The following is a 26,510-nucleotide window of genomic DNA, read 5'->3' as shown; positions in this document are numbered from 1 at the left end:
GGTGAGGGGGCCTGCCCTGCTCTGCACCCTGACACCCCTGTGCCAACACCCAGGCACTGCCAGCCCAGCAGAGGGGACAAACAGCTCTGTAAATCCCAGTTCTGTGGAGCAGGGCATAAACCCACCCAGGGTGGGGCTGTGCACAGCAGGAAAATCCACCCCAGCAGTGCCCAGGACTGGGGTGACATCCAGTCTTGGGGCACAGCACTGCCAAGGCCTCAGTCCTCAGGGTTTTCTTGGGGATGAACCTTTTTTGGGTTTTTTCCTCAGATTTCTCTGGGCTCAGTCCTCAGGGGGGTTTTCTTGGGGATGAACCTTTTTGGGTTTTTTCCCTCAGATTTCTCTCCTGATCTGTGTGTCCCTCTGAACTCCATGGGTTTGCCACCACCAGAGCCACCCTCTCACACGGCTGGCTCTGATTGTTGTGAGACAAACGCAGACCCTTGCAATCAAGGGAGGGGAGACTTCTGTGCAGCATCAACTCCTATTAGACTAATTTTATCTGCTCTCAGAGCCTCCCCAAGCTGGAGTCAACGTCCTCTGAGATTATCCAGCTGACTTGTCTCAGGAGTTCCACCCTGCTTTCACCTCTTCCCGGCTGTCTCCCAGCTGCAGGAGGATGACAGCATCCCATCCCTGCTCAAGGAGCAAAGCCTGGTGCTCATTTTGCAGCAGAGCTGATGCTGTGGTGGCTGGGACACCAATGCTGGCCTGGAGAGCTGAGCTGGGGCTGGGCCCTTCCCACTCCATGAATGTCCAGGAACAGAGTCCCCATCAGCAGTGAGGGCCCGGCCCCGTTGCCATGGAAATGGATAGACTTTCTGCTCACATTTTGGTGGGAAGAGGCATTTCAGGAGTCACAGCAGCTCCCAGAGTGAGCACAGGAGGAGCCAAGTGAGGGCAGAAAGCAGCAGAGCTCCACAGAGGCACCAGAGGGGAAACTGCTCCCACCCCACGCTCCAGGGATTCAGAGCTGGCTGCAAGCAGAGGGGAAAACGCCACCAATAACCAGCAGCAGAGCGAGCTCCAGGGATTCACAAAATAACATCTTGGGTTTGCAGTATTAAAGAGCAATTTGGCTGCACTAAGAGAGCTTTAGAGCTGCTCCTCTCCCACATCCACGTCAGGCTAATGACATCCTGTCAGAAGCAATCCACACAAACCCCTCTGTGCAGTACCTGGCACGGCTCTGGGGCAGCTCTGTCCTGCCTGCTGCTCCTCCCTGGGCTGGGAGATGTCCTGTCCACCCCTGGAGCATGAGGCTGAACCATGAGATGTGAGGGAATCACCCATCCTGGGTGCCAGGGCGTTCTCCTGGCTCCATCCACGAATCCCAGCATTGCGCCAACATGAAAAAACAACAGAAATGGAAGAGCAAGATGAGGAGCAAGAAAAGGAGCAAAAAGAAGAGCAAAAAGGGGAGCAAAAAGGAAGAAGAACAAGAAGAAAGAGGAGCAAAAAGGGAGAGGAGCAAAAAGGGAGAGGAGCAAAAAGGAAGAAGAACAAGAAGAAAGAGGAGCAAAAAGGGAGAGGAGCAAAAAGGGAGAGGGGAAAGAAGAGGAGCAAGAAGAGGGGAAAGAAGAAAGAGGAACAAGAAGGAAGAGGGGAAAGAAGGAAGAGGAACAAGAAGGAGGAAAGACCCCACAGATCCACAATGGGATCAGGCTGCTGGAGAGCCAAACAACCCCAAATTTCCTGAAGCAGGCAGGGCTGCTCACACGTGCACCACAAAAACAAACTCACAGCAGCACCTGCGGGGCAGCAGGGAAGGAATTGAGGCCACAGCCCAGACAAGCAGATTCCTGCCTGCAGAGCAGCAATCCTGGCAGGGCTGGGCAGCCAGGCCAGCCTGCAGGATGCTCTCAGACCCGGGGGCTGTTCACTGCCTGACCTCACGTCACCCCACTCAGCACAAAGCTCCTCTCCACTGCAGGAGCATTTCCCAGCTCTGTGGTGATCCAGGGAAAAGAAAACTTTGGAGCAAAGAAAACCCAGCTGAAAAAAACAGGAGCCAGAAGGAGAGGTGGCATTCCTCAAAACACAAAGTTTAACATGATCAGCGTTGAGGGGGGCACCTCCCAGGTCATTTAGCAGCCAGAGGAGTCACTAGATGGCCCTGCTAGCCCTGTTCATCTGATCTCAGCACGGATATGGAGAAATGCTGCCCTGGCTGCTCTGCAGGAGCTGGGAAAGCTGCTCCAGGTCTGCTCCTGCCAGGAAGGGCCTCGAGGAGAGCGTGGCCCCTTGGCCAGGACAGGTGGCAGGTGAGGGGCCCTTCCTGGTGCCCCCATGCCCTGGGTGCCCTCTGCCCTCCCCGAGAGCGGCCCCACGTGCCAGGGATGCTGGAGGGCTCAGCACAGTGATGTTGACAGTGATGGGTGTAAGAGCCAGGGAACCATATTAATGAACCCCGTGCTGCTGGATAATCATGGCATTAGCGTTATTGGATTAGCACATTTGCATAATTTGGGCACGAGCTGCTACCTGCACGGGGACATATGTTTACATGAATTTACATCCCATTTGCATCCCCATCAAGCTGCATCCTGACCAGGCACAGGCCATTGGCACCTACACCCAGGGGGCATTTCCTGCTATCAGGGACATCCCAAACCACTCAGGTGCCAAAAACCAGCAAAATTTTCCCTCCTCAAGGTGTTCTTCACACAGATTGGAGCTCATTATACCTCTTATCCATCCCCAGCTTCAGCACTGGGGCAAAGTGACTCCTCTAATGACCTGGGAGGTGCCCCCCTCAATGGTGATAATTTCATTTTAAAGTTTGTGTTTTGAGGAATGCCACCTCTCCTTCTGGTTCCAATTTGGATCCCATTTGCATAATTTGGGCATGAGCTGCTACCTGCACGGGGACATATGTTTACATGAATTTACATCTCATTTGCATCCTGACCAGTCACAGGCCACTGGCACCTCCACCTCGGAGACATTTCCTGCTGTCAGGGACATCCCAAACCACTCAGGTGCCCACAAAAAGCAAAATTTCCCCTCCTCGAGGTGTTCCTCACACAGGTTGGACCTCATTATGCCCCTTATCCATCCCCAGCCTCAGCACTGGGGTCACCCAGGCTAAATTTGTCCTTCCCAGCTCCCCCAAGCTCCTGCTGCCTCCCAAATCCCAGGAAAAGGAGCAGGTGAGTCCATCCCACTCACAGCTGTGAAAAGGGATCCATAAAACACTCCCAGCAGGCTGCAAAGCTCGGAATTTAAGAGGCCAATAAAGGGAGGCCAAAATGAACTCCTTTCTCTGTCTCTTCAAATCATGCGCTCTTTGATTCGATTACTTGATTTTATAGGAAAGGGGGAGGGAGATTCAATTATTTGGTTCTTGATTTCTTAGCACAGAAACACGGAAACCACAGAAATTCTGCAACTACAGAAAGGCAAAAAAATCCCTTCAAAGCAGCATCACAGCAGTTTGGTGGCAACATCAGGTTTATGGGGCTGTAAGAAATCAGCAGTTTCCCCTCCTGGGCTCCTCAGCAGAACCTGCCCCAGCATGAAAGGAGTGCAGGAATATCTGAGCACCAAGTCCTGCAGCCCACCCACAAAATTACAGGGTGAGATTAAAAATTACTGAAAATTAATTTTTTTTTTCAATTGAAAATTACTGGCTGTGCGTCCCTGAGTGCTTCCCTAGGGCAGAGCTGCTCAGGGAGTCACCACATCCCTCCACAACCCCGGGAATTGTGATTTGGGAGGGATCAGGAGCTGCACATTCACTCCCAGGCATCTCCAGCCCCCCAAAATCGCTGCTGGCTCCTTCCAAAGGCTGCCATAAAAACTGACAGCAGGGCCAGCCCAGGGCTGTCCAAACCATTTCCACCCAGGCTCGGGGTAACCACAAATCTGCAAATTACAGGGGTTTATCTCTGAGTGCTGGCCTGCAAGATGAGAAGAGCTAAAAACCCCAAAGTGCCTTTGGGATTAAACCTACCTGAACCCATCAGGAGCAGAGATTCCTGCTGGGGAGGTTTTCCTGGGATGCTGTGAGCCCTCTGTCCCCTTTTCTGGTGCACACGAGGATGCTGCCACAGCAATGAAAGCTCAGATGGTGTTTGCAGGGTCTGCTCACCCAAACCAAGCCACAGCTGCTGCTTCCCCTCCTGGAGAGGCTGGAAAGAAAAGGAGAATTAGGATCTGCTCACCTGGGTGAATCCAAGCTTGCGGGATTGGGTTCAGAGCCCAGCTCTGTTCTGAGGAAGGTGAGGAAGGCACCTGTGGGGTGGCTGTGCTGTCCCACTAAGCAAAACCCCAGTTTTGTGTTCCCCTTGGGATCCATTTTGCAGCTGCAGAGTGCCTGGAGCTCTGGGCTTTGTGGTTTAAAAACCTTAATCCTAACTGGAACCCTAACCCTGACCCTGGGCAGGTAAATCAGCCTAGGGTTAGGGGTGGTCCCAAGGAAAAAGTTGTGGAGGAAGGCATTTTGTGGCAGCTTTTTGTTGTCCTTGGGATCCCATTTTGCAGCTGCAGTTTGCCTGGAGCTCTGGGCTTTGTGGTTTAAAAACCCTAAACCTAGCTGGAACCCTAACATTGGAAATAAACCCAGCCTAGGTTTAAGGCTGTTTCCAAGGAAAAAGTTTTGGAGGAAGGCATTTTGTGGCAGCTTTTTGTTGTCCTTGGGATCCCATTTTGCAGCTGCAGTGTGCCTGGAGCTCTGGGCTTTGTGGTTTTCCAAACCCTAACCCTAGGCACTAAACCCAGCCTAGGGCTCAGGCTGTTTCCAAGGAAAAAGCCATGGAGAATTTTATGTTATCTCAAAATCCATCAGGACTGAGACTGTGCTGCAAAAATCAGACTCCTGCAGGCTTCCCCCTTGCACAGAGGTAATGCACCTGGCTGCATCTGATTTCTCCTCCACCCTTCCAGCCCTCTCACCCTCCTTTCCCTATCTTCGAGGAAGAGATGCACCCATCCACAACCAAGCAGAAGAAAGTGGGAATTTTCCTTCCCCACTGCAGTGCAGCTGGCAAAGCACAGGAGGGAAAATGATGTTTTGCACGAACACAGAAATTATCTGCACTGATCTTATTAAGCCTGAATGGGGAAGCGACAGGAAAAGAAAGGAGGGAGAAGTGAAAGGCATTGTTTGGGTGCAGCATCATTATTGTTTATCCTCTCCAAGCACTCCATCACCCTAATCCCAGCATCTCCCACGGTGACAGGTCAGGAACAGGGATCTGTGACACAGCACGATGCAAACCTGGCAAGGCAGCACCTCGGGGAAAGCCTCACCTGCAATCCCCAGGCAGCTCCCAAACATTATCAGTGTTGAAAATACCCACGTGGCACCAATTAGCACCAGAGCACTGGGACAGGCAAGGCTGAGGGAGAAACAAAGGCTCAGGAACTCCCCAGCCCAGAATACCCCACACCCTCACAGGGATATTCTTATTTATGACATTAATAAATCCCATGCCAAGACGCCCAGGACACAGGAGCCAATTGCTCGTGTTACAGGCAGCACAGCAACTCTGGAAGTACAGAAAAACAATCCCGAGGTGGGGATTCAAACAGAACACAGCTCACCTGCTTTCCAAACCCGGGGAATTTGGCAGAATTCCTCCTCAGCACTTACCACAGCAAGGCTGCTCAGTGATGCTGATTAACCAGGTCCCTCCCAGACATAGCCTGGAAGATTTACATCCCTCATTTCCATCTCTCAGTTTGTTTTTCTTCCCTCCAAGGCACCATTTGAAGGGCCACAGTGTGATTGCTTGGAGGGGTTGGATTTGGCACGGGTGACTTTTGGAGATGAAGGGCTGTCCTGTCAGCAGCTCCAGGGCTGCTCCTCCTGCCCCTGCTTGGATGGTCACTGAGCTTCTCTTGGTCTCCTGGGCTTGGTTTCACCAGCTGGGAAATAAAGAATGCTGGAATCAGCTGCTCTGGATGACCCAGCTGCTGTCCCAGGGGCTGGGAATGGATCAGGGGATTCTTTAGGGGATGAGTCTCTGAAATACCCAGCAGGGTTGTCAGGCCCAGTCTCAGAGCTGGTGTGATCTCCCCAAATCCAGCCCCAAAAACCAGAGACCAGGGCAGCTCCCACACCCCTGTTCTGCTCACAGCAGAAGTTTGCTGGAACAGAAGTTTGTGTAATTGCAAATAACTAAAAGCAGGCACGGCGCTGTGGGGATTTGTCAGCTCGGGAATCACAGGTCAGTCACACTCAGGGGAGGAGGTGTCTCTGCCAGCAGCCCTCTCCTGATAAGGCTCTGATTAGCAGCAAGTCACCAGGCTTGCTGCTAATTAAAATGAATATTATATGTGTTGTGTTAGACAGTAATGCTGTATTAATTCTCTTAAGTAGTGTGTTAAATATAGTTTTAGGTTATAACAAAACATTAAAATAGAAACTGTGCTATGTAGGATACTTTTTTATCTAAAGACAGGATTCACACTGAGATAGCAGCCAAGGGACACCTGAATCTTTCAGAGAAAAAGAATTAATGCCCCATTATCAGGAGAAATGAACTTCTTCCCACCTTGCTCAGGCTTGAAAGCGCCGTTAGGATCCAGAGGAAGAAGCTGACACTGACCAGGCAGAATCCTGTGTTTGAATGGAATTTATGCATCATGTATGAGCTGTGTGAATATGCAACAGGCTGTTGTTTTTAAGAGTTAATCCTCTGTTAATGTGGGTCCTTTTTCAGGCTTATTTTGCCCAAAAAAGGTACCCGGGCTGTCCATAACTCATTGTTTCTATTGTCTCATATAATCCTAATTTAAATTGTCCAAATTATTATTACTCCAATTGTACTACTATTTTTACAACCATTCTATTACTATTAAACTTTTAAAATTTTAAAAACAAATTGGTATTTTTCACACCCCAACACCAGCTGCTCACCCAATCGCTCTGGCCACAGACGACTCTAACAGGGGAACCACTGCCCTCCCTCCCTATCCCAAAATAAAATATAAAAACCAACCAGGGGCGCTTGGCAGTGCCCAGGCAGCGTTTGTGGCTCGCAGAGATCCCACAGCCGCCTCTCCCATCTGCTGGCTGTTGTCATGGCAAGCAGGGAGGGGAAGCAGCAGCCCCGGAGCTGCTCAGTCCTTGACACGCTCCATCCTTGGCCTGACGGCAGCTCCCCAGCACAACAATCCCAACTGCAATTACCGAGGAGCTTTTAGAGCAGGGCAAAGCAAAGAAAAAACAGATTAAAAAGCTATTTGAAACCTTGAGGCTGAATGCTGAGGGAACAGGAGAGCCAGGGCTGTGTGAGCTCAGCTCACAATGGGGAGACACAGAGGCACTTCTTGGTGGCCCTGCTTGTCACAGAGGCTGTGGGGACAATTGCTGCTGCTTTGGGTCTTGGTTGCAGTGTGGAAAACCTCCAGGGAGGGGCTGAGGAGCTGATCTGTGCCCCTGCCAGCACCAGGCACAGAGGAGGGGACAAGACAAAAGGTGACTTTCAAGTGCAGGATTCAATTAAAGTCCAGCCACACCAATCCCATTTCCACTGGCTGGGTTATTGTCTTGCCTTGCTGGAGGATTTGGAGAGTATCTACAAAAAACCCACTTTTTTTACTGTTTCAGGAATGGCAAGGAGCTGTTACTGAGCAAAAGCTTTATTGTTTCCAGTAGTAAAACACCACATAAAAGTTGTGAGGGATGGAGGTGAGAACAAGAAAATAATAAACACAAATGACCAGAGCAGACTGAAAACATTCACTGAGCTCTTCTTGCCCACATTGAGCTGGCTCAAAAGACAGGTACAGGTTCAGGATAATATTCCAACAAAAGCCACAAAACACAACCAAGACAATCACCACAAAGGGAAAAGTGGTCTTCAAAATAAAATAGTGCCCAGAGCTGCAGATATTCCTCTATCACATTCAGTTGTGCCTGGATCACATTGTCCAGGACCAGATCCTTCCCTCAATCCAAGAGGAGTCTTTCCACAGCTGATTGAACAGTTCTGGTTCAAACTCAGGTGGAATTACCCCATGGAGTTAAAATACACAGGTAAGAAAGAAAAGATAAATAAAGTTAAAATAAGCAAGAAAAGTTTCCAGTCTCGCTAGCACCAGAGCAATGTCAAATTTATCTCTGAGGGTGTTTTATAAAATCTGGCCTCAGTTAAAAACCAAGCTGATGCCCCACAGTGGCACAGCAAGGACTCCCAGGCTCCTGAGCAGAGCTGGGATCCCATGGGGTGGGAAATGAGGGTGGGAATGGGGACACCAGGGACCTGCCTGCACTGCCCTGGAGAGAAGCACAAGGGACACAAGGAGAGCTAGGAATGACACTCGAGATTTCAAAAGCTCTTTCCAACTCAGTGCGGAGCTGAGCGGGTTTAAAGAAAACAGAGTCAATTCCTAAAAGTCTTTTCCCTTCTCCTTCTGCTGTGGAATTAACTTTGCCTGGCAGGCCAGGCTGGCTGAGGCACTGCACTAATGAGCCAGACAAGAATCACTTGGATTGTCAAAAGCTTCAAGGCACAACAGAACTCTCTTTGGTGCCTACACACATTGAAAACTGAAGGCCCTACAGCCCTGAAACCACACCAGTATTTCAGCTGGAGCTCCTTTTTCAGCTGCAGCTGATGGTTTTGGCATCTCCCATTGCACAGATGCTGCTAATGGCCAGGTTAACAACAGACCATGCCATAAAACATCCCTCAGAGGAGAACAACCTCACCCCTTGCTCTCTCCAGCACTGATGGTGCGCCCCTCACACTCAGGGATCTCTTTTTCTGTCGTCTCAGGGAGCCCAAAGGTTTTGTTCCCATTTGCAAAAGGGCAGGAGCAGATCCCAGAGGGAGGGCTGGAAGCATTCCACCAGCAAGCTGCCACAGCACTGACCTGGGGAGCAGTGAGGGAACGGCCTCTGTTGGGCCAGGCTCATCTGCAAAGCAAGCCAGGGATTGATTTCCCATCTCCTGCCAGAGTGTTCCAGCACCCAATCTCATTTATCTTCATCCTGCAGCCGTTTGTAAGAACACACACTACATGCACACAGAGTGCCCAGAGCAAAGGGAAGCAGAACAAAAGAGAAATAACCAGGGGAAAGGCTGACATTAATGGGCACAAATTGCCTTTAACTCCGTGATTTCAGAGGGAACTTTTTGGAATCCTTTGTTTCTTCATAATAGACAGGTCAGCTCCAAAGCATTTAATAAAATACACAGACTCCCAGTGTGGGTTTTGTTCAGGCCTTCAAAGATCTAATTGCTCCAGAGACGTGAGGTAATTTGATTTTTCTCATCTGTCAGGCCTCAGAGGGAAATTGTCCGTTCTGGAGGATAAGCAGGACCAGGGCATGCAGTTTTCAGGAGCCTGACTCATGATGACACCACCAGAGCCAGCCAGATGCTCCAGACTTCCAGGAAAAAAGGCAAAAGAAGGTGGGTGCACGTGGGAGGGGAATCTGCAGAGCTTTACAGGATAAAAGTCACTTGAAAGCTTTTATCCCATTTGGGCAGCTGGGCTGGGGTTTGGGGGTGTGCTGCAGCAAACACATCTCCCCAGACCCCCACCCTCCCATGAGCACAAGGGGAGTGAAAAATTCACTCCAAGGGGAGTGAAAAACCCCATCAGGTGGCACCCATCAGTCCAGCAAATTCCTTGGAGTGTTCCTTTACCCTGAGCAGAGAGGGAGGGAGGGAACAGGAGATTCACCAGGTTCATCAGGAGCTTCTGTTCCTGCTGCCCCCTCCAAACTCACTCCAAACAGAACAAAACACCAACAAACACAAGGATGGCAGCAAATCCCAGCCCCAGCCCCTCTGCTGCCATCACAGCATCACCACAGGCAGCAGCTCCTGTCTGGGGTGGGTTATGAGGAATGGCAGTGCTGGATCCAGGACAAAGCAGCTCCATCTTCACCCCCTTCAGAATCAGAGCCGTGTTCTGGTGTGGGCTCCTCGCTTGCCTTCAAAAAACAACAAAAAAAAAAAAAAAAAAAAGAATAAAAGTTTTTGTTTGGAAAGCAGCGAGGGGGAGAGGCTCCGCGGAGTTATTTCACGTTGCTTTTGTGTGCTCAGTGCCATTTTGAGAGCTCCCTAAAAATAATAAAGAGAACATCTATGCATCATTAGTCCAGCAGTCAGAGCCCATTAGACTCGATTAAAGGAAGAAAAGCCAGGGGAGGGAAATGTGGAGAGGAGGAGAAATGAGGAGTTGTGCTGCTAGGACTGGTCCATGAGACATTCCTGCTCTCCTGCTCTAAGCCATGGACATCAGCCACAGCTGGGGATGGGCACAGCCCTGCTCTGCTCCAGATTTGGGCCTGGGAAAAATGCATGCATTTTGTGATTGGCTTTTCGCAAATATTCAAATGAACATTATATGTGTTGTGTTAGAAAGTAATGCTGTATTAATTCTCTTAAGTAGTGTGTTAAATATAGTTTTAGGTTATGACAAAATGTTGAAATAGAAACGATGCTATGTAGGATACTTTTTTTAAAGAAAGGACTGGCAGCGAGATAGCAGCCACAGGACACCTGAATCCTTCAGAGAAAGAGAATTTATTGCTCCATTATCAGGAGAAATGAACTTCCCATCTCGAAGGTGCTGTTAGGATCCAGAGGAAGAAGCTGGCACTGACCAGACAAAATCCTGTGTTTGAATGGAATTTATGCATCATGTATGAGGTGTATGAATATGCAACAGGTTACTGTATTTAAGGGTTAATCCTCTGTTAACGTGGGTCCTTTTCTGGGCTTATTTTACACAGAAAAGGTACCCAGACATCTCTAACTCTTTGTCTCTATTGTCTCATATCTTCCTAATCCAAACTGTCCAAATTATTATTACTGTAACTGTATTACAATTTTTATAACCATTTTATTGCTATTAAACTTTTAAAATTTAAAAACAAGCGATTGGCGTTTTTCACAGGGCTCCTGTTGACTGAACAACCCTGAGCTGATCCCTTCAGTGCCCTGGCCAAGCTCAGGCTGTGCTGGGACACACTGCAGCTCCTCTTTGGGAAAGGACAGGGGAACCACAGCATTCAATGTCAATTGTTCAAGGCACCAGGAGTCCCAAAGCAAATTCCTGCCAGCAGCTGCTGCCTGACATCCCTGCTAAAAGATAACCACAGAACCTCTCTCTGTGTGTTTACAAAGACTCCAAAATCCACTTTTCGCTTCTGTCTCGCTGACTTCCCCTGCTCTTCCCTTCCTGCTTTGTTTGCGAAGCTGCCATCAGCTCCTGCCCCCGGTGCTTTGTGCAAAATGCTGAATGGGAAGTTGGAGTGAATGCAGTGCACAGGGCAGAGGATGAGCCTGAGGAGGTGGGGACAGGAGGCCAGACAGGCTGTTTGATCACAGAGCAAAGCACAAACCTCTGCAGTGGGAAAGAAGGCACAAAAATAGGAGTTTCATCCTCAGCAGCAGGCTTGTTTCCTGATAGATTGAGTGGAAGAGCTGAGAGAATGAATCTTTGTCATCCCTCTATTTTGAAGGAAGAAGCCTTCAATTTAAAACTCCATAAAGAATTACAGGAGTAGTGAAAGTAATTTATTTTTTAGTTACTTGAGCCTTTATTCGCTTAACTCCAAGGCGGGCTTGAAAGAGCTGGAAATGTTTTGCTTCTTCCACTCGAGGATGAAAATATTTTAATTCCCTCAAAACATGGAAAGGGGGCACAGGCTTCTCCTGAGGTTCATATTTACAAATGCATTGTATCTGGAATGCAAACCTTGAATCATTTCCTAATGCTGCCACTACCCAAAGCTATGTTTTATTTATAAGTACAGCAGGACCACTCGGTGCTCTGTGCATCTGAGGAGGCAGAGACAGCTCAAAGCTCCTCAGCCATGAAGGCACAATTCAATTTTTTTCACTTTGGGGGAAGACAGACAACTTATCCTCCTCCTTGGCAGCAGGAAAACTCAATCCCTGTGAGCAAAAGGGGATAAAGAGGAGGAAAAATGGGATGAGGCAGCCAATGAAGGGAGCAGGGGCTTCATGGGTGTGGGTGAGGGTCTTTCCTTCATATCTGATCCCTCTGTCCTTCCCAAACTGTGCCCTAAAGCAGGGATTTCCCACCTCTTCCAGCCTGCTGCAAAACCAGCCCTGGAAATCCACACAAACAAGGAACAAGCCTGAAAACATCTCAGCAACTTTCTCACCAAGCACAGGAAAACAAAAGTCAACTCCCCAAAGACTGCCACGAAGCAAGTAATTAAAGAAATTACTACCTCATTTGGAGCCTAATTACTGTTAGGACATTTTATTTTTTTTTTCCTTCCCACATGGAATGGAGTAGTCAGACCCACTGAAGCAAAATGCCACCTCCTCATGGTCCCTGAGGGAGCAAAGCAGACATCTGAGAAGAAGAATGGAAGTGAAAATAGAAGTTAATGCTTTAACTTCAAAGATGCCCAGAGAATTTCCTGCCACAACAATAATGCCGGATGGCTCTGCCTGGCTCATGTATTAACAGCTTGAATATTTATGAGCAAAAAGTGGATGCCTAACCCAGCCAGGGAGCCCACAGAGAGACAGCACCTCATTCCTAAATCCAGTCAATTCCTGAAAGACAGGGCGTAAATCTGCCCAAATTAAGAGAGCTGGGAGCAGCACTCCCTGTCCATCTCCCAGCATAAAGGAGATGCAGGAGGAGGGTTCAGGCTGGACCTGGTGACACCTGGGGACCTTTGCAGCAGGTCTCACCCCATTCCTGCACACCCAGAGCATTTCTGACCCTCAGCAGGCAGTGCCAGCCTTGTCTCAGCTCCGCTCAACGTGCCTCTGTTGAAGTGCCAGCTGCTGCACCACTCTTTAAGTATTAATGATTTAGACAACACATTGGCAAGCAGGCAGAGATGGGGAGGCTGTGATTTGCACTCACTCATTAGAGCTTCTCTCCTGGCTGCCTCTCAGAGCTGATTCCAGCAGGAATCAGAGCTTCTGCAGCCCCACAGCCCCTGCCAGGCTGGTTCCCCACTCCCCAGCAGCCAGCTGCTCGTGGAGCAGCCAGCAGGATTCACCATTTCTGGGGCAGATTCCTCAGGGGATGCTGAGAAGCCCATCAGCTGGCACCCATCAGTGCAGAACCTGCTGCTGATCTGAGGGGAGATGGCTTTGGTTTCATTTACCCCCTGCAGCAGGCCCAAGCTCGGATTTCTTATCTCCATTAAAAGCTCTCCCTGGGCTAATGAAAACCACTGTAAGATACTGATTGTTTTTGTTTCACTCTGTTTAATATTCCCCTTCCTTAATAAAAACATCATAATCAACACAAGTGAGGATTTTGCTCTTTTTTTAAGGCATCTCTCAGCATCAGCTGTGCAGCCAGAACAAGGTGAGTCACCTGCCCTAGCTGGGAGCAAGAGGGGAAAAGGAAAACTGTTCTTTTTCCATATGTGCAAATTTAATTTTCTTTAGGATAAAACCTTCTTCAGGACAATGAGTGTGTGACCTTCCTCTTGAAAGCTATCAGGTTAGAGCAGGCACATCCAGGAGCTGGAGCTGCAGAAGCAGAAGGAGCAGCAGCCCCTCAGAAAATGGGGCTTTTGAAAGGCTTTGAGAGCAGGTGGTAAAAAAAAATTTAAAAAATAATAAAACTGGCAGCCTCTCAACTCACCACTCTTCTGAAACTTTGGCTCATGGGCTGAGGTTGCCTCAATCCCAATGCAGCTCTGACAATGAGTCATTTTATGACAAACCCCAGGCTTCATTATCAGCCCCAGCAAAGCCCAGGCGGAGCTGGAGCGGCGCGCTGGAAACCTCCAACTTCTCCTTAAGAGCTCCTTGTCCTCCCCTGGCCAAAACCCTGCTGCTGGCTTGGCATTCGGGCTGGAAGAGTCCAGGACAGCGAGAGCAGCTGCTTTTGCAGCACCTGTCCCCAGTTCCTGCTCTGGAGGTGGCCTGGGATCTCAGGATGCTCTGCCAAGTCGCACTTGAGAGCAGAGTTAGAGCAGAGGTGAGAAAAGAAGTGCAAAGAAAGAACAACACCTGAGGTGATAATATGGAGCAAAAATTGCTCCTGACAGGGTGTTGTAAAGGTGCAGAAAATCAGCTTTTAACAGCCGCATCCTGCAGCTGAGATGAGGAAGGATCTTTGCCCCTTGCTCTGCTCTTGCGGCAGGGCAGAGCTCAGGGAATGTCCAAAAGGCAGGGAGAGGCTGGGAACCCTGAAATCCAGCACAATTTAAAGATATCAACAGCAAGAGCAGCCTCTGTTTGTTGGCAAAGAGAGGCACCCCAAGTGCTGATTTCCTGCCTCCCTGCCTGGATTTGGGGGTACAGAGCCCCTGTACCTGGGCTCTGAACAAAGCAGCCCCTTCTGCAGGAACACTGAGAAATAAATGACCCCAGACATAAAGATCTTCACAGAAACTCCCTAGGCAGCCAACCTGGCTTAACCTTTTCCCTAGCAGGATCTTCTCTACATCTCAGGGCCAGCTTTAACTGGGCTCAGGAGATTGCTGCAGTTTTCCTTTTTTTAAATATCAGCCCGTGCTGCCTGTCACTTCACCTCTCCCCCATCTTCACAAGGAGATCCCTCTGGAAAGATGTGACCCCTTGTGCCAAGCTTTGCATATGGAGTTTTTAGCATGAAAAATGTTTTTTTTTCTTTTTTTTAGGCTCTGAAATAGAGTTTGCACTGTCATGGCCAGGCAGCAGCTGGCTCAAAGAGCAGCAGAGAAGCTACAGAACACTGAGTACAAACACATTGTCCAGGAGTGGATCCATCCATCCATCAGAGACAGCACCCAAAGGGTCACCTGGTGTCCACCAACACCCATTCCAACCCCAAGGACAACCTGCAGCTCCTCTGGAATCCATTCTCTGTAATCCTGCACAACAGGAGCTTAAAATAAAGCCAGGGCAGGCTCTAATCCAGGGGGAGGAAGGACAGAGCAGAAGAATCACTTGTTTGGTTTGTCTGGTGAAAAACTAAAGGAAAACAGTGCCTGGGAGCTGGGGAGGGAGGGAAGAGCAGAGGAACAATTTTGTGCTGCCTGTTTCTAGCAGGAAGAGCAGGGAGGGAGGGGGACCACGGCTCCCTGGTGCACTGAAGGATGAACCTGCTCTCTCTAATCCAATTTATGCCTCAACATGGCCAGCACCAAGCAGGCTCAGGAAGAACAGCAGAGGCAGTTCAGAGGGCAGGGATGCTGAGGAGGGAGCGGGGCTGGATGATAACTTGAGGGGTTAGTGACTAAATTAGTGGGAACTGCAGAGAGAACACATTTGCATCTCTTTCAGCTGCTTCAGGTGTGATAGCAGCCTCTGCTTTCCCAGTCACTTAATTGTTCTGAGGTTTTTGAGGGGGAAAAAGTGTCTTTCTTCTGCACTGCAGAGTTCTGGGAAGAGCCATGCTTGGCTTCAAGAGCAACCTCCCTCCAGGAAAAAATGTTCCTCGCTCTCATAAAGCTGCTGGGCTTTGCTTTGCTTCAGGAGAAGCTCAATCTGTTCTGCTGGCTCTGCAGGACACAGAGCAGCTCTGCAGGGCCACAGCCCCAGGCTCTGAGTGCTGCTGGCCGTGGGTGTAGGCAGCTCCCACCCCAGACCATTACTCATGTTGCAGAAAAGCTTTTGCATTCAGGGGAGAAGGTGTGTGACACTGTGACAGCATCTGCTAATACAAAGAAAAAGAAGCAGAGTGGCACAATGCCAGTGCCCCCGTGAAAATACATTCTCCCTGGTGTCTGCTGTGAGATGTGACCAGGAATAGAGCAAAGCAGGCTCCCACTTAGAAATAAAGAAGAGAAAGCTTTATTAACTTACAACTATATGTAAAATTATAGTTAGAAAGAAAAAAAGAATAGAATTTTCATACAGAAAGAATGAAAACCTTCCAAAAACATTTCCTCCTCCCCCCCACCAAATTTCCAATACATCCCTCAGATCACCAACTCTCAGTCCATCACCACCCTTTAGATAATCAATTCTCAGTTCATCAAGGGGTGAGGAGTCCCTCTTGTGCCATAGAAACACAGTTGAGACCTCTTGACACCAGTATCCCAAAAAACTCACTTCCTCTCAAACCACGACACAGAGAAAAGTGATCCTGGGGCCACAGCTTTGTGTGCCTCTGGCAATTTAAACTGTCCCGATTATTATTACTCTAATTGTACTACTATTTTTACAACTATTTTATTACTATTAGACTTTTAAAATTTTGTGATTGGCGTTTTTCACACCCAAACACCAGCTGGTCACCCAATCACTCCGGCCACAGACGGCTCTGACCGGGGAAGCACTGCCCTCCCTCCCCTCCCAAAATAAAGTGTAAAAGCACACCGAGCTTTTGGGGAAGCACACAAAGCCTCTGGGGAAGCTGTGCTTTCAGGGGGTTCAGCCCCAAGAAGCAGGGATGTGCCCAGAGAGGGGTGCAGCTTACCAGGGGTGCCAGTGTCGCTGGGGCGCCTGCCCGAGGGGTGGTCACTCTCCGTGGGGCTGAGCTCGGCCCCCTGCTCACTGCCCAGGCTGCTGTGGCTGCCCCACTGCTGGGGACACTGCGGGGGCTCCAGGGCTCTGCTCCTGCCCGGGCTGGGTCCCCTGGTGGGGGCTGCAAGACAGAGATGAGCTGAGGGCATCAAAGGGGGTGTTGTTGTATTTATGGGAACGAGTGATGAGTCTGGCTCCATGTTCTCAGAGGGTTGATTTATTATTTTATTACACTATATTATATTAAAGAATGCTAAACTAAACTGTACTAAAGAATACAGAAAGGATACTTACAGAAGGCTAATATAATGATAATATGAAATAATTAATTAATAAATAAGATAATAATGAAAACTCATTACTCTCTCCAGAGTCCCAACACAGCTTGGCCCCAGTTGGCATTGAGTGAAAACAACTCACTGCAGAATCCAATGAAACAATCACCTGTGGGTAAACAATCTCCAAACACATCCCAAAGAAGCAAAACACAGGAGAAGCAAATCAGACAATTATTGTTTTCCTTTTTCTCTAAGGCTTCTCAGCTTCCCAGGAGAAAAATCCTGAGTGAAGGGATTTTTCCAGATAATGTGAATGCAGAATTTTCCAGACAATGTGAATTCAGAATCCACAGGATGTGGATACTGAGCTGGGTCCTACAGAAGCAGGAACATCCCAGCTCCAGCCAGGAGCCCTCAGGAGCAGGGTCAGCCCCAGTTCTTGTGCTCTGCTCCCAGGAAACACCAGCGATCCCAGTGATTCCAGGAGTGAGGAGCTGGCCAGGGATGTGGTGCCAGGAGCTGCCACATTCACATTCTCTGAAAAATCCCTTCACCCAGGAATTTTCTCCTGGAAAGATGAGAAGCCTCAGAGAAAAAGCAAAACAATAATTGTCTGATTTGCTTCTCCTGTGTTTTGCTCATGTGGAATGTGTTTGGAGTTTGTTTACCCACAAGTGATTGTTTCATTGGATTCTGCTGTGAATTATTTTCACTCATTGGCCAATCAGTGCCAAGCTGTATCAGGATTTTGGAAGGAGTCACGATTTTTCATTATTATCTTTTCAGCCTTCTGTAAGTATCCCTTCTATAGTCTTTAGTATAGTTTAGTTTAGCATTCTTTAATATAATATAGTATCATAAAACAATAAATTCATATTCTGAGAACATGGAGTCAGGTTTATCATTCCTCCCTGCCACAAGGGCACCTCACAAATACAATGAGGAGCCGCTCCCAGCTCCTGGAATGCTGCAGAGGAGCCAGGGAGAAATCCCAGGGAGAAAGGCTCAGACCCTCACCCAGCACAGCCAAGAGCCAAACACTGAACCACTTCACACCTCCCACCCTCCAGCCACAGGGAAGTGCAGCTCCTCACCCATTCCTGCTTGGAGCTTTCTCCCTTGGGAGCCTTTTGATCCCATGGGGACGGGTTTGTCATCCAGGCTGGAGGAACTGAGCTCTGAGTCGCTCTCGCTGTCACTGGAAACCCCTGCAGGAGAGGACACAGACGTTCATCCACAACGCTCACAACGCTCCCCAAAGAGCTGCCAGATGGGTGCAAAGGAAACAGGAACAAACTCTGACTCCCTGCTCACGTTCTCCCTCCCCAAAGGAGACCTTACCTGCTGCTTCCCCACAGCAAGAGGTGGTTTTACTCTTTGCAGATGATTTAGAACTCTAGAAGGTGCAGACACCCCACCAGTGCTTCTCTCCTAAAGCTGGCTGGGACCACGGGGATGTGGTGGTTGTGGGGTCCCCAAGATGAGGTGAGAGATGAGAATTTGGCTCCATGTTATCAGAAGGCTGATATTATATTATATTATATTATATTATATTATATTATATTATATTATATTATATTATATTATATTATATTATAATATAATTATATTATATATATATATATAATATATTATATATTATAAATTAATATATTATATAAATAATAATATAATTATAATATAATATAATATAATATAATATAATATAATATAATATAATATAATATAATATAATATAATATAATATAGTATATACTAAAACTATACTAAAGAAAGAGAAAGGACACATCAGAAGGCTTTAACAAGAATGAATAATAAAAACCTGTGACTGCTCAGAGCCTCAACACAGCTGGACCATGATTGGTCATTAAATTAAAACAATTCACGTGGAACCAATCAAACCTGTTGGCAAAAAATATCCAAGCCACATTTCCAAAGCAGCAAACATAGGAGCAGCAATTAGATAATTATTGTTTTCATTGCTCTCTGAGGCTTCTCAGCTTCCCAGGAGAAAATCCTGGGCAAAGAGGATTTTTCAGAAAGTATCATGGTGACATTGGGGTGCTCCTGTGCCACTCTCTGCTGCTCCAGGCTCTGCTCTCCCTTTTTATCCCCTCTGTGTTTTTCTTCCCCCTGAATCCTGGCTCTCCTCCTGCTGCTTTCCACTCCCCATATTTTCCAAAAGAGCTGGAGGAGCCTCATTTTGCCAGACACAGCTTCCCAAACTGGCAGGTTCTTCCCACTTTTCCATGCAATTATGCAAACACCTCTCCTGCTTACACTGGTGTAAAAGATAACTCGGCTGCCAGCTGCTCTGGGTAAAATTAAAATAATGTTTTTTCCCAATTCCTGGATTTTCGTGGTGGTTTGATCTCAGAAGAGAAATGGTGGGGCTGAGGAGGAAAGTAATGGGAAAAAAAAATGTGTTTTTTTGTTTGAGGGATTGCACTTCTCCATCTGAGCAGGCAGATACCAGCTCTCCTGGCAGCCACTTCAAACAGCAGGTCACAGCTCCTGGAGAAAAGTACAAAACCAGCCCATGAGGGATGTAAAGCAGGTAACACTGCAACCTGCAGCCTCTCCTGAGGGAAAAGGAAGCCCCAAGGATGAGTTTTAGACCCACCAGGACATCTCCAGAAGCTCACACAGCTGTGAGAAGTGATTTTCTCTGCGGGGACGTGGGTGCAGGGGAACAAGGTGACAGCCACGGGGTAACACAGAGCTGTCAGCTCATCCCTCTGTGCCAGCCCAAACCCCCCAGCACTCCCCAGGGCAGCAGGATGGGAATCCCTCCCCTTGCACAGGGCAGGAGCTGTCAAATATTCCTGCCAAGCACCTCTGCAGACACGCCTGTACTCAAGGATCTGTGCTACACAAAGTATTTCATTTAAAAAAAAAAGAGGAATGAATACCTAAAGTAATGCTAACATCTCTGAGGATATTAAAGCTGGCAGGCAGTGTTATTGCAAGGCATTATTGAAGTTGGCCTGGCAGGCAGCTCCTCACACACATTCTGCCTTTCCCTGCAGGGAAAAAAGCTCTTTTTAAAAGCTGGGGGGCTGCAATGCTGGCCAAGAGTCCTCAAAGCAAAGGTTTGTCTAAAAAATATCTCCATTACTACCTGGGAGCGTCAGGTTCAGGAACAACATCTTCAGAACTCCCTGGGAGTGGTGGGGAGTTCTATATAAACGCTGCTAAAAACAATCCATACATACCAGAGTGTATAGGTTTTTTTATATAGGTTTTTATTTTTCCTATATAATCCAAATCTCAGCTGCAAGGCTCATTCTGACCATCTTATTGCTCAAATCTCTCAGAAAATGAAGTCCTGTTCCACTTGGTCATCATTTTTTTTATTTTTTCTTTTTCTTTTTTTGCTCTCCTGGATTCATAAAATCCATTTCCTCAGCACAGCCCCTTCCTCCATGAATCCTCTGGAAATGCTGGGAGCCAGGATTTATTTGGAGAAGGCCCCAGTGAATCAGTGGAGGTGACTTTAGCTGCCTGTCCCTGCTGCCATTCAGCAGCTCAGAGAGAAGCAGCACAAGAGGAAGAAAATATTAATGACTGCAAGGCACTCTCACCACAGGACCAGCCCTGTCTGCTCTCATTTCCTCTGCTGCCAATAAGATTCCCTTCTACTCACTGCACCAAAGTCTCCCTTTCAGGTAATCCTTCATCCAAACCTTCTGCTGGCACTTTCCAGAGCCCAGAAGTATTAAATCTGGTGTTCCAGCAGCTGCTGATATATCAATAGGAGATGTTGGACAGCTGTTCTTTCAGAGGATGGAACAGATTTATCCCTATCTCCAGCTGACTGGGGAAAAAAAAAAAAAAAAGCTCATAAAAGAAAATCTGCTGAGATAAAACTTGCTGGAAAAGCAATATTTCCACAGGGAATGGGTCACTCAGTGGGAGCCTGGAGCCCTGCAGCTGCTGGCAGAGCCCACGTGCCTCAATCCCCAAGCCAGGGGCACTCAGGGGATGGGGAAGGACAATTCTGGCTGTTCCTGTCCCCAGAGGCAAATCAGGACGTGGGGAGGCTGTGCTGAGGCCAAGGGGAAGGAGCACTTGGCTGGGGCTGGGATCTGGTGTTAAATGTGTGATTTTAGAGCCATGCCAGCTCCCTGGTGCTGCCAGCTCAGGGCAGGCCCAGCCTGGCACACACACACAGAGCCCCTGGCACCTCCTGCAGCTGTCAGAAACAGCAAAAGCACGTGGGAATCACAGCCCCAGGGTGAGCACAGCCCTGCAGATTTTTGGCAAGCACAGGGAGCAGGGAGGGCGACAGCTCCTGGTCAGTGCAGGTGGGGGAGTGAGAGAAAATGAGGATTTTTACTGCCCAGGGTCCCAGTGCCACATCACACCCCAAGAAGGAAAAGGTGACTGGAGCCAGCCCTTGTCCCTTTCAGGAGCAGCACAAGTTGCAGCTTTGCCACTGCAAAGTTGGCAGGTTGGGTGGCCTGCAGCCACTCCCCAGGACATCCCTGTCTGCTCCATCCCCCTGCATCCCCCTGCCCAGTGCTGCTCCCCTGCCTCTGGCACATCCCATTGCCTGGCAACAGGGATGGAACAGGAAAATCCCCCAGGATTTTGGCAGCCCTCCTGCCAAACAGTGCAGCAGCTCAGGGGTCACGCTTCTGTTTGATTTCCACCTTTTTCCTGCACAGCTCAGAGCCTGGATCAGGAAAACCCTTGCTGCTCTCGCTCCCTCCTCCTGACCCAGCTGAGAATCCCACCCACATTCCAGCACATGCAGCAGAGCTGCTGCCCAGCAGAAGAAATATTGCTGCCATTCTCCTCCTGACAATACATTTGTGCCTTAATTAATAGCAGGGTTCCCATGGCAACTGCTTGTTTATAGCAGAAAAACCAAAGGCACCAGCAAATCCCAGCGGCAGCGAGCACAGGGGAAATACTGGGGGTGCAAAAAATAAAACTTCTGCCTGGTGGGTTCTGCCTTCCACCCTCCTGCAGTGGGAGCAAATCCCCAGGTTCTGGCACTGATGCCTCAGTTTTGAGGGGGAAAAAGGGACATTTGAGGTTTGTCCCATCTCTCCTGGCATGGAGGGTGTAGCAGGACTGGGCTGGCCCCACCTGCCTTGAATCCCTTTAGAGCTCAGAGCTGGCTCCTTCAGCACCTCAGGGACCAGCAGAGGGGCTGGGCAGGGCTGGCCAGGATGATGGAAAGCCCAGGGAGAGCAGCCTGTCAGTGTGTTAAATGCCAGAGCTCACTCCCAGCAACATCCTGCCAAGCCAGCTGCAAGGACGTGTCTGGGGGAGCCTGCACAAGGTGTGAGCTGACAAATGCTCTCTGCCAGGCCCAGGGAACCAGCCCAGCCCAGCTCCAGCTGCAGGTTCACCCTGGCAATGTCACGGATCCACATTTCCACGGGGGAAGGAGCTGCCCTGCCCCATTTGGGGGATGGTGAACAGCAGGATCCCCAGCACTGGCAGCTTCAAAGGAGGTGAAAGGAGGGGGGAGATGCACGAGCTCCCAGCTCCAGAGATGAATTACAGCCTGCAGTGCCCACTGAAAGCTGGCCAGAGGACAGGCAGGGCAACGGGGAAAGAAAGCACCAGAAAATAAAGCCATAAATTAATATTACCCAACCCATAAAGCAGCAGCCAGGCAGACATCAGAGGGCAGGGACAGAGGCAGCTCACCACCCACATCAAAGCTCACCAAAGGTCACTTTGCTGTCCTCCCCCTGCTCCTGCCTGTATTTATGGGGAAGCCTTCTCCAAAAAAACAGAACTGAAAAGCTGAACTAAGCAGCAGGCCAGGCCAGGGCTCAACAGCTTCGACTCTTAATGTTATTTCTATCATGTGAACAAAAAACCTCATCAATCAGTCCCTCTGCTAACTCCTTCCAAGCATCTCCTGGAGGGCAACACAACCATCTACTGTTGATCTAATTTGTCTTTAATTACAAAAGTTACAGCAGGGCTGGGAGTGCTTTCTTAGCTGGGCCCTGAAGAGCAGGTTTGTAAACCCAGGGCTCCTGAGGTTTCTTTATTAAAAGGTTATTTCCCCCTGCACTTCTGCTGAGTGGAGGAGAGAATGCAGCTGCTTCACTGGAGAGGTCTCCTCCAGCTGAAGGGATCTAACAGCAAAAAACAGAAGGGGAGAGGCCAGACAGCTCTGCTAATCCACACAGAGAGAAAGGAAATCAAAGCAGAACTGGCAGCAGCTCTGATTCTGCAGCACTCACATGCTGGCAGAGCAACTCCTAACCCAGCTCACAGTGACTTGAGGAATCTGCCCAGCAGAGCAGCAGGAATTAGGAGCAAGGAGGGAGGGAATGAGCCCAGTTTTGGGTCAGCCCTGGCTATGAAAAACTGGGGTGAGGGCTGCAAGGAATGGAGGAAAGCAGGGCTGGACTGAAGGACAGGCGCTCCAGGAGGACTGGTGTCGCAGACATCTTTTTATGAAAAATCCTTTCCATAGGATTTTTCCTCCTGAGAAGCCTCAGGAACAAAATGTAAACAATGATTATCTGCTGCTGTGGAATGCAACAGGTGCATCTGTGATTGGTCTATCTTGGATGTTTATAACTAATGGGGATTCACAGCCCAGCTGGCTCAGACAGAGAATCAGAGGCAGAGCCTTTGTTATCATTCCTTTCTATTCTTAGCTTAGCCAGCCTTCTGATGAAACCTTTTCTTCTATTCTTTTAGTATGGTTTTAATGTAATATATACCATAAAATAATAAATCAAGCCTTCTGAAACATGGAGGCAGATCCTCATCTCTTCCCTCAACCTGGGACCCCTGTGAACACCGTCACAGACTGGGACTAATCTCAGCCACCAACGTGCACTTCAACATCAGCAAATCCTCCAAAAACCACAAAACTCCAATATCCATATGGGGAACACACCACACCTCTAACAGACAACTCCCCTGACTGCTGGGAAGCAAGAGGAGAAGGCAGCTCCTTCTCCCTCCTGTTTTTTGGGTGGCACAACCAACCTTTTCCCCTGGCCCAGGTGAAGGAGCGGCTGCTCCCGACGCTCTCGGGCTCCTGCCAGGGCTGGCCCTGCATCTCCAGGGCTCTGCTGCTGCTGCTGCTCTTCAGAGGGGTGATGTACTTGGGCAGCCCTTTGTAGAACCACGCCCCAGACCTCTTCCACACCTGCCAGAGACACAGACAGGACACTTTAAGCTGGGTTTTTACGCCAGAATGAGCTCCCCCTGCCAAGCTGCTCGCTCTGATCCCAAATTCCTGCCCGGATTCATCTCTGTCCTCCTTCCACAGCTGAAAAATCCCAGCTGGGAGGAAGCAGCAGATGGAAGGGGGAGCAGAAGGTGATGGCAGTGCTGCCTCATGCTGGACCCACAGCACAACCCCAGTGTTCATCCCACAGAGCAATTCAGGCCAAGCCAGGTCATGTAACGAGCTTGAAAAGAACAAGAACTCCTCTCAAATAACCAGAACCTGCAGCAGGAAATGGACCTCGAGCACCAAACTGTAATATCTGCTGTAAGAACAGCCTCTCCTCTCCAATTTAGCTTTAATGCAGCTTATGATGAAGGCACTCTATTAGGTATATTTAATATAGAGGCTGCTGTAAGCCAGGGGGAGGGAGAAGGGTGGCAGCTCAGACAAGGAGAAATGGCCTCTTGCAAAGCTAATTCTTGTGTGCCTTCCAGCAGCCTGATAATGAGCTAATGACACAGCCAGGGCAAAAATAAGTTAATATAGTAAAAATATCATTTTTTACTTCTTGCACTTCTGCTCAGAATGAAGGAGATCATCAGTGCTCCCACTCCAAGTTCCCAAAGCACTTCACACACAGTTTCATCATGATGGCAGTGGGTGCAAACGCAGACACCCCTAATTGCAGCAATACATTTGCAACTTGCCTTTAGAGCTTAATAAAAGCAGAGGGCAGTGACAAAAGCTGACACCGAGGAGGACACCTGTAGTGACAAAATCTGACATTCAAAAAGCACGACAGCAGCAGCAGCACCACACTGATGGTTGCCTGGCTCCCAGAGCCACCAAGAGAGCTCCAATCTCTGTGTTTGGGGTGCTGAAAGCCAAGTGCAGGTGATGTGAACGCAGAGGGGGAGCTGGGAATGTGGTTTTTAAAGAAATCCACCTATAAGAAAGCAGAGCAGTGCTGTGACCCAGCACATGTGCAATGGGGAGAGGCTCGTGCATCACAGCAGGGTCTGCAAAGCAGCAGGTGAGAGCATCCCACAGCTCCACCAACGTTCTCCTGCTGGGAAACCACCCTGCAGGAATAACCACCCAGCAGGAGGGTGAGTCTGCCACCCGGGAAAAGAGCTGGGGAGCCAATTTCCCCGAGAAACTGCAATTTGTAGTTCTGCAGAGGGGGTTTGGCAGGCAGGACAGCTCAGCCAAAGTGACCCAGCCAGGCAAGGCACAGGCTGACACAGCTCCTTCTGTCCCTGCTGCTGGCACGTGGGGACTCCCAGCAGTCGGAGCAGTGTGTCAAACAGCACATGGGCACAGGGACCCTGCAGGAACGGGCTCTGCTTGCTGAGAATCAAGAAATTCAACAGATTTTAAAGTGTGGGACAGACATCCCTGCACAGATCCACAGGTACACGTGGAGCTGCAGGCTGGGCAAGCCCAGGGCTCCCTGAGGAGGGCTGGAGGTTTTGGGAGCAGCAGGAGAACAGGGACAGGGTTGGGATTGTGCATCCCTGACACGTGCTGGGGATCTGGTGTGCACACACACACCTTCCCTGGATGAGCTGCTGGGGAGGAAACAGCTCTCTGGTACAGTCACTCTCTGAACAGACCTTGCAACATCTGTAATTTAATTTGAAGCACTGGAGAGACCTATTATCTTCAGGCTAGCTCCAATTTAGACACACCATAAAACCAATCAGACACAGCATGGGTGGCTGGAACAAAGGCTGGGCACCCCCAGGTTCCTCACTACCCCAAAGCAAGTCGTTACAGAAAGAGTTAATGACACAACACACCCAGCTCTGATGTGCTACTACTACTATAAAATCGATTCTCTGCATACATATTCCCTTTAAATTGGTGCTTCTAATAGAGTTTGGTCCTATTATGGCAGCAGTGAAATTGTTTTGAAATCAGCTCTGAAATAACTGCAGCAAGATGCTCTGCCCTGGATGGATTCAGTCCCTCTGCCCCTGCAGGTTTGCAGCACAGCCCATCCCAAAGGACCAGGGATCTCATCCTGCTCTGCACTCTGAGCATCCTTGGATCAAAACTCCACGTTTTGATCCATGGTTGATGTTGTTGACTGCTATTGATGGCATTTGATTGATGGCCAGAGTGGCCTGACAGCAAAGTCCTTGCTTGATTTTAGATTAATCCATCTGTAACAGAGCCTTGAAAATAAAATTCTTATTTCTCAGCAGGAGTTTACCCTTGCCAAGGAAAGGAGGATGCTGCTCCCACCAGTTCACATTAAGGTGGAATTTGTTCCCCACAGCAGTCTGAGTTTGAGTGGAGCTGGAACGTCACCAGGGAGAGGGACAGCCGTGGCCATGGCAGATAAATGCCTTTTATAACCCTGATAATATTCCCATTAAAGCTGCATCAAGCCATCACTGCAGCTATGGAGTGACACACGCAGAAGCAGATGGGGATTTTATCGAGCATTTTCAGGAGCAGCCTGGAAATGGGACCTGACACAGAATCACTGGGCCCTGCTGAGACTCATGTTGCTGCTCTGAGCACACAAGTGCTAAAACAAGCTCCTGAGCAGGGAAAACACTAGGGCTTGCTGATAAAGAGGTGGATCACAGCTTGGGGAATCACAACAAACACTCGCAGCCTCCCCAGAGTCCTCCTCACCAAACCCCTGCTTAGATCGAGCCAGAGCTCTTTCAGTTTTCTTGAGGTTGT

At 49.0% G+C, this 26,510-nt stretch overlaps 2 protein-coding genes across 10 annotated transcripts in view; both read right to left on the bottom strand.

The window, feature by feature from the left end:
• Positions 1 to 1,295, bottom strand: part of DOC2B (double C2 domain beta) — a 38,306-nt gene extending 37,011 nt beyond the window's left edge. The window contains exon 1 of the mRNA XM_064729093.1: positions 1,179 to 1,295. The gene's annotated coding sequence lies outside the window, so the exon portion shown is untranslated. The remainder of the gene's footprint in view (positions 1 to 1,178) is intronic.
• Positions 1,296 to 7,597: 6,302 nt separating this feature from the next.
• RPH3AL (rabphilin 3A like (without C2 domains)) overlaps positions 7,598 to 26,510 on the bottom strand; it is a 40,628-nt gene continuing 21,715 nt past the window's right edge. For 8 of the 9 annotated variants that reach the window (XM_064729099.1, XM_064729094.1, XM_064729100.1 and 5 more), the window contains 4 exons: positions 23,624 to 23,786; positions 17,743 to 17,856; positions 16,324 to 16,491; positions 7,598 to 9,895 (listed from right to left, as the gene is read on the bottom strand). In XM_064729099.1, the coding sequence (XP_064585169.1) occupies positions 9,861 to 9,895; positions 16,324 to 16,491; positions 17,743 to 17,856; positions 23,624 to 23,786 (480 nt within the window). In that variant the 3' untranslated portion in view covers positions 7,598 to 9,860. The remainder of the gene's footprint in view (positions 9,896 to 16,323; positions 16,492 to 17,742; positions 17,857 to 23,623; positions 23,787 to 26,510) is intronic. The other variant, XM_064729102.1, reaches the window with a different exon arrangement.

Source organism: Zonotrichia leucophrys, chromosome 19 (genome assembly GCF_028769735.1).
Source record: "Zonotrichia leucophrys gambelii isolate GWCS_2022_RI chromosome 19, RI_Zleu_2.0, whole genome shotgun sequence".
Classification (NCBI taxonomy): domain Eukaryota; kingdom Metazoa; phylum Chordata; class Aves; order Passeriformes; family Passerellidae; genus Zonotrichia; species Zonotrichia leucophrys.
The sequence above is the reverse complement of the archived record's forward strand: the minus strand, read 5'-3'. Positions and strand labels throughout refer to the sequence as shown.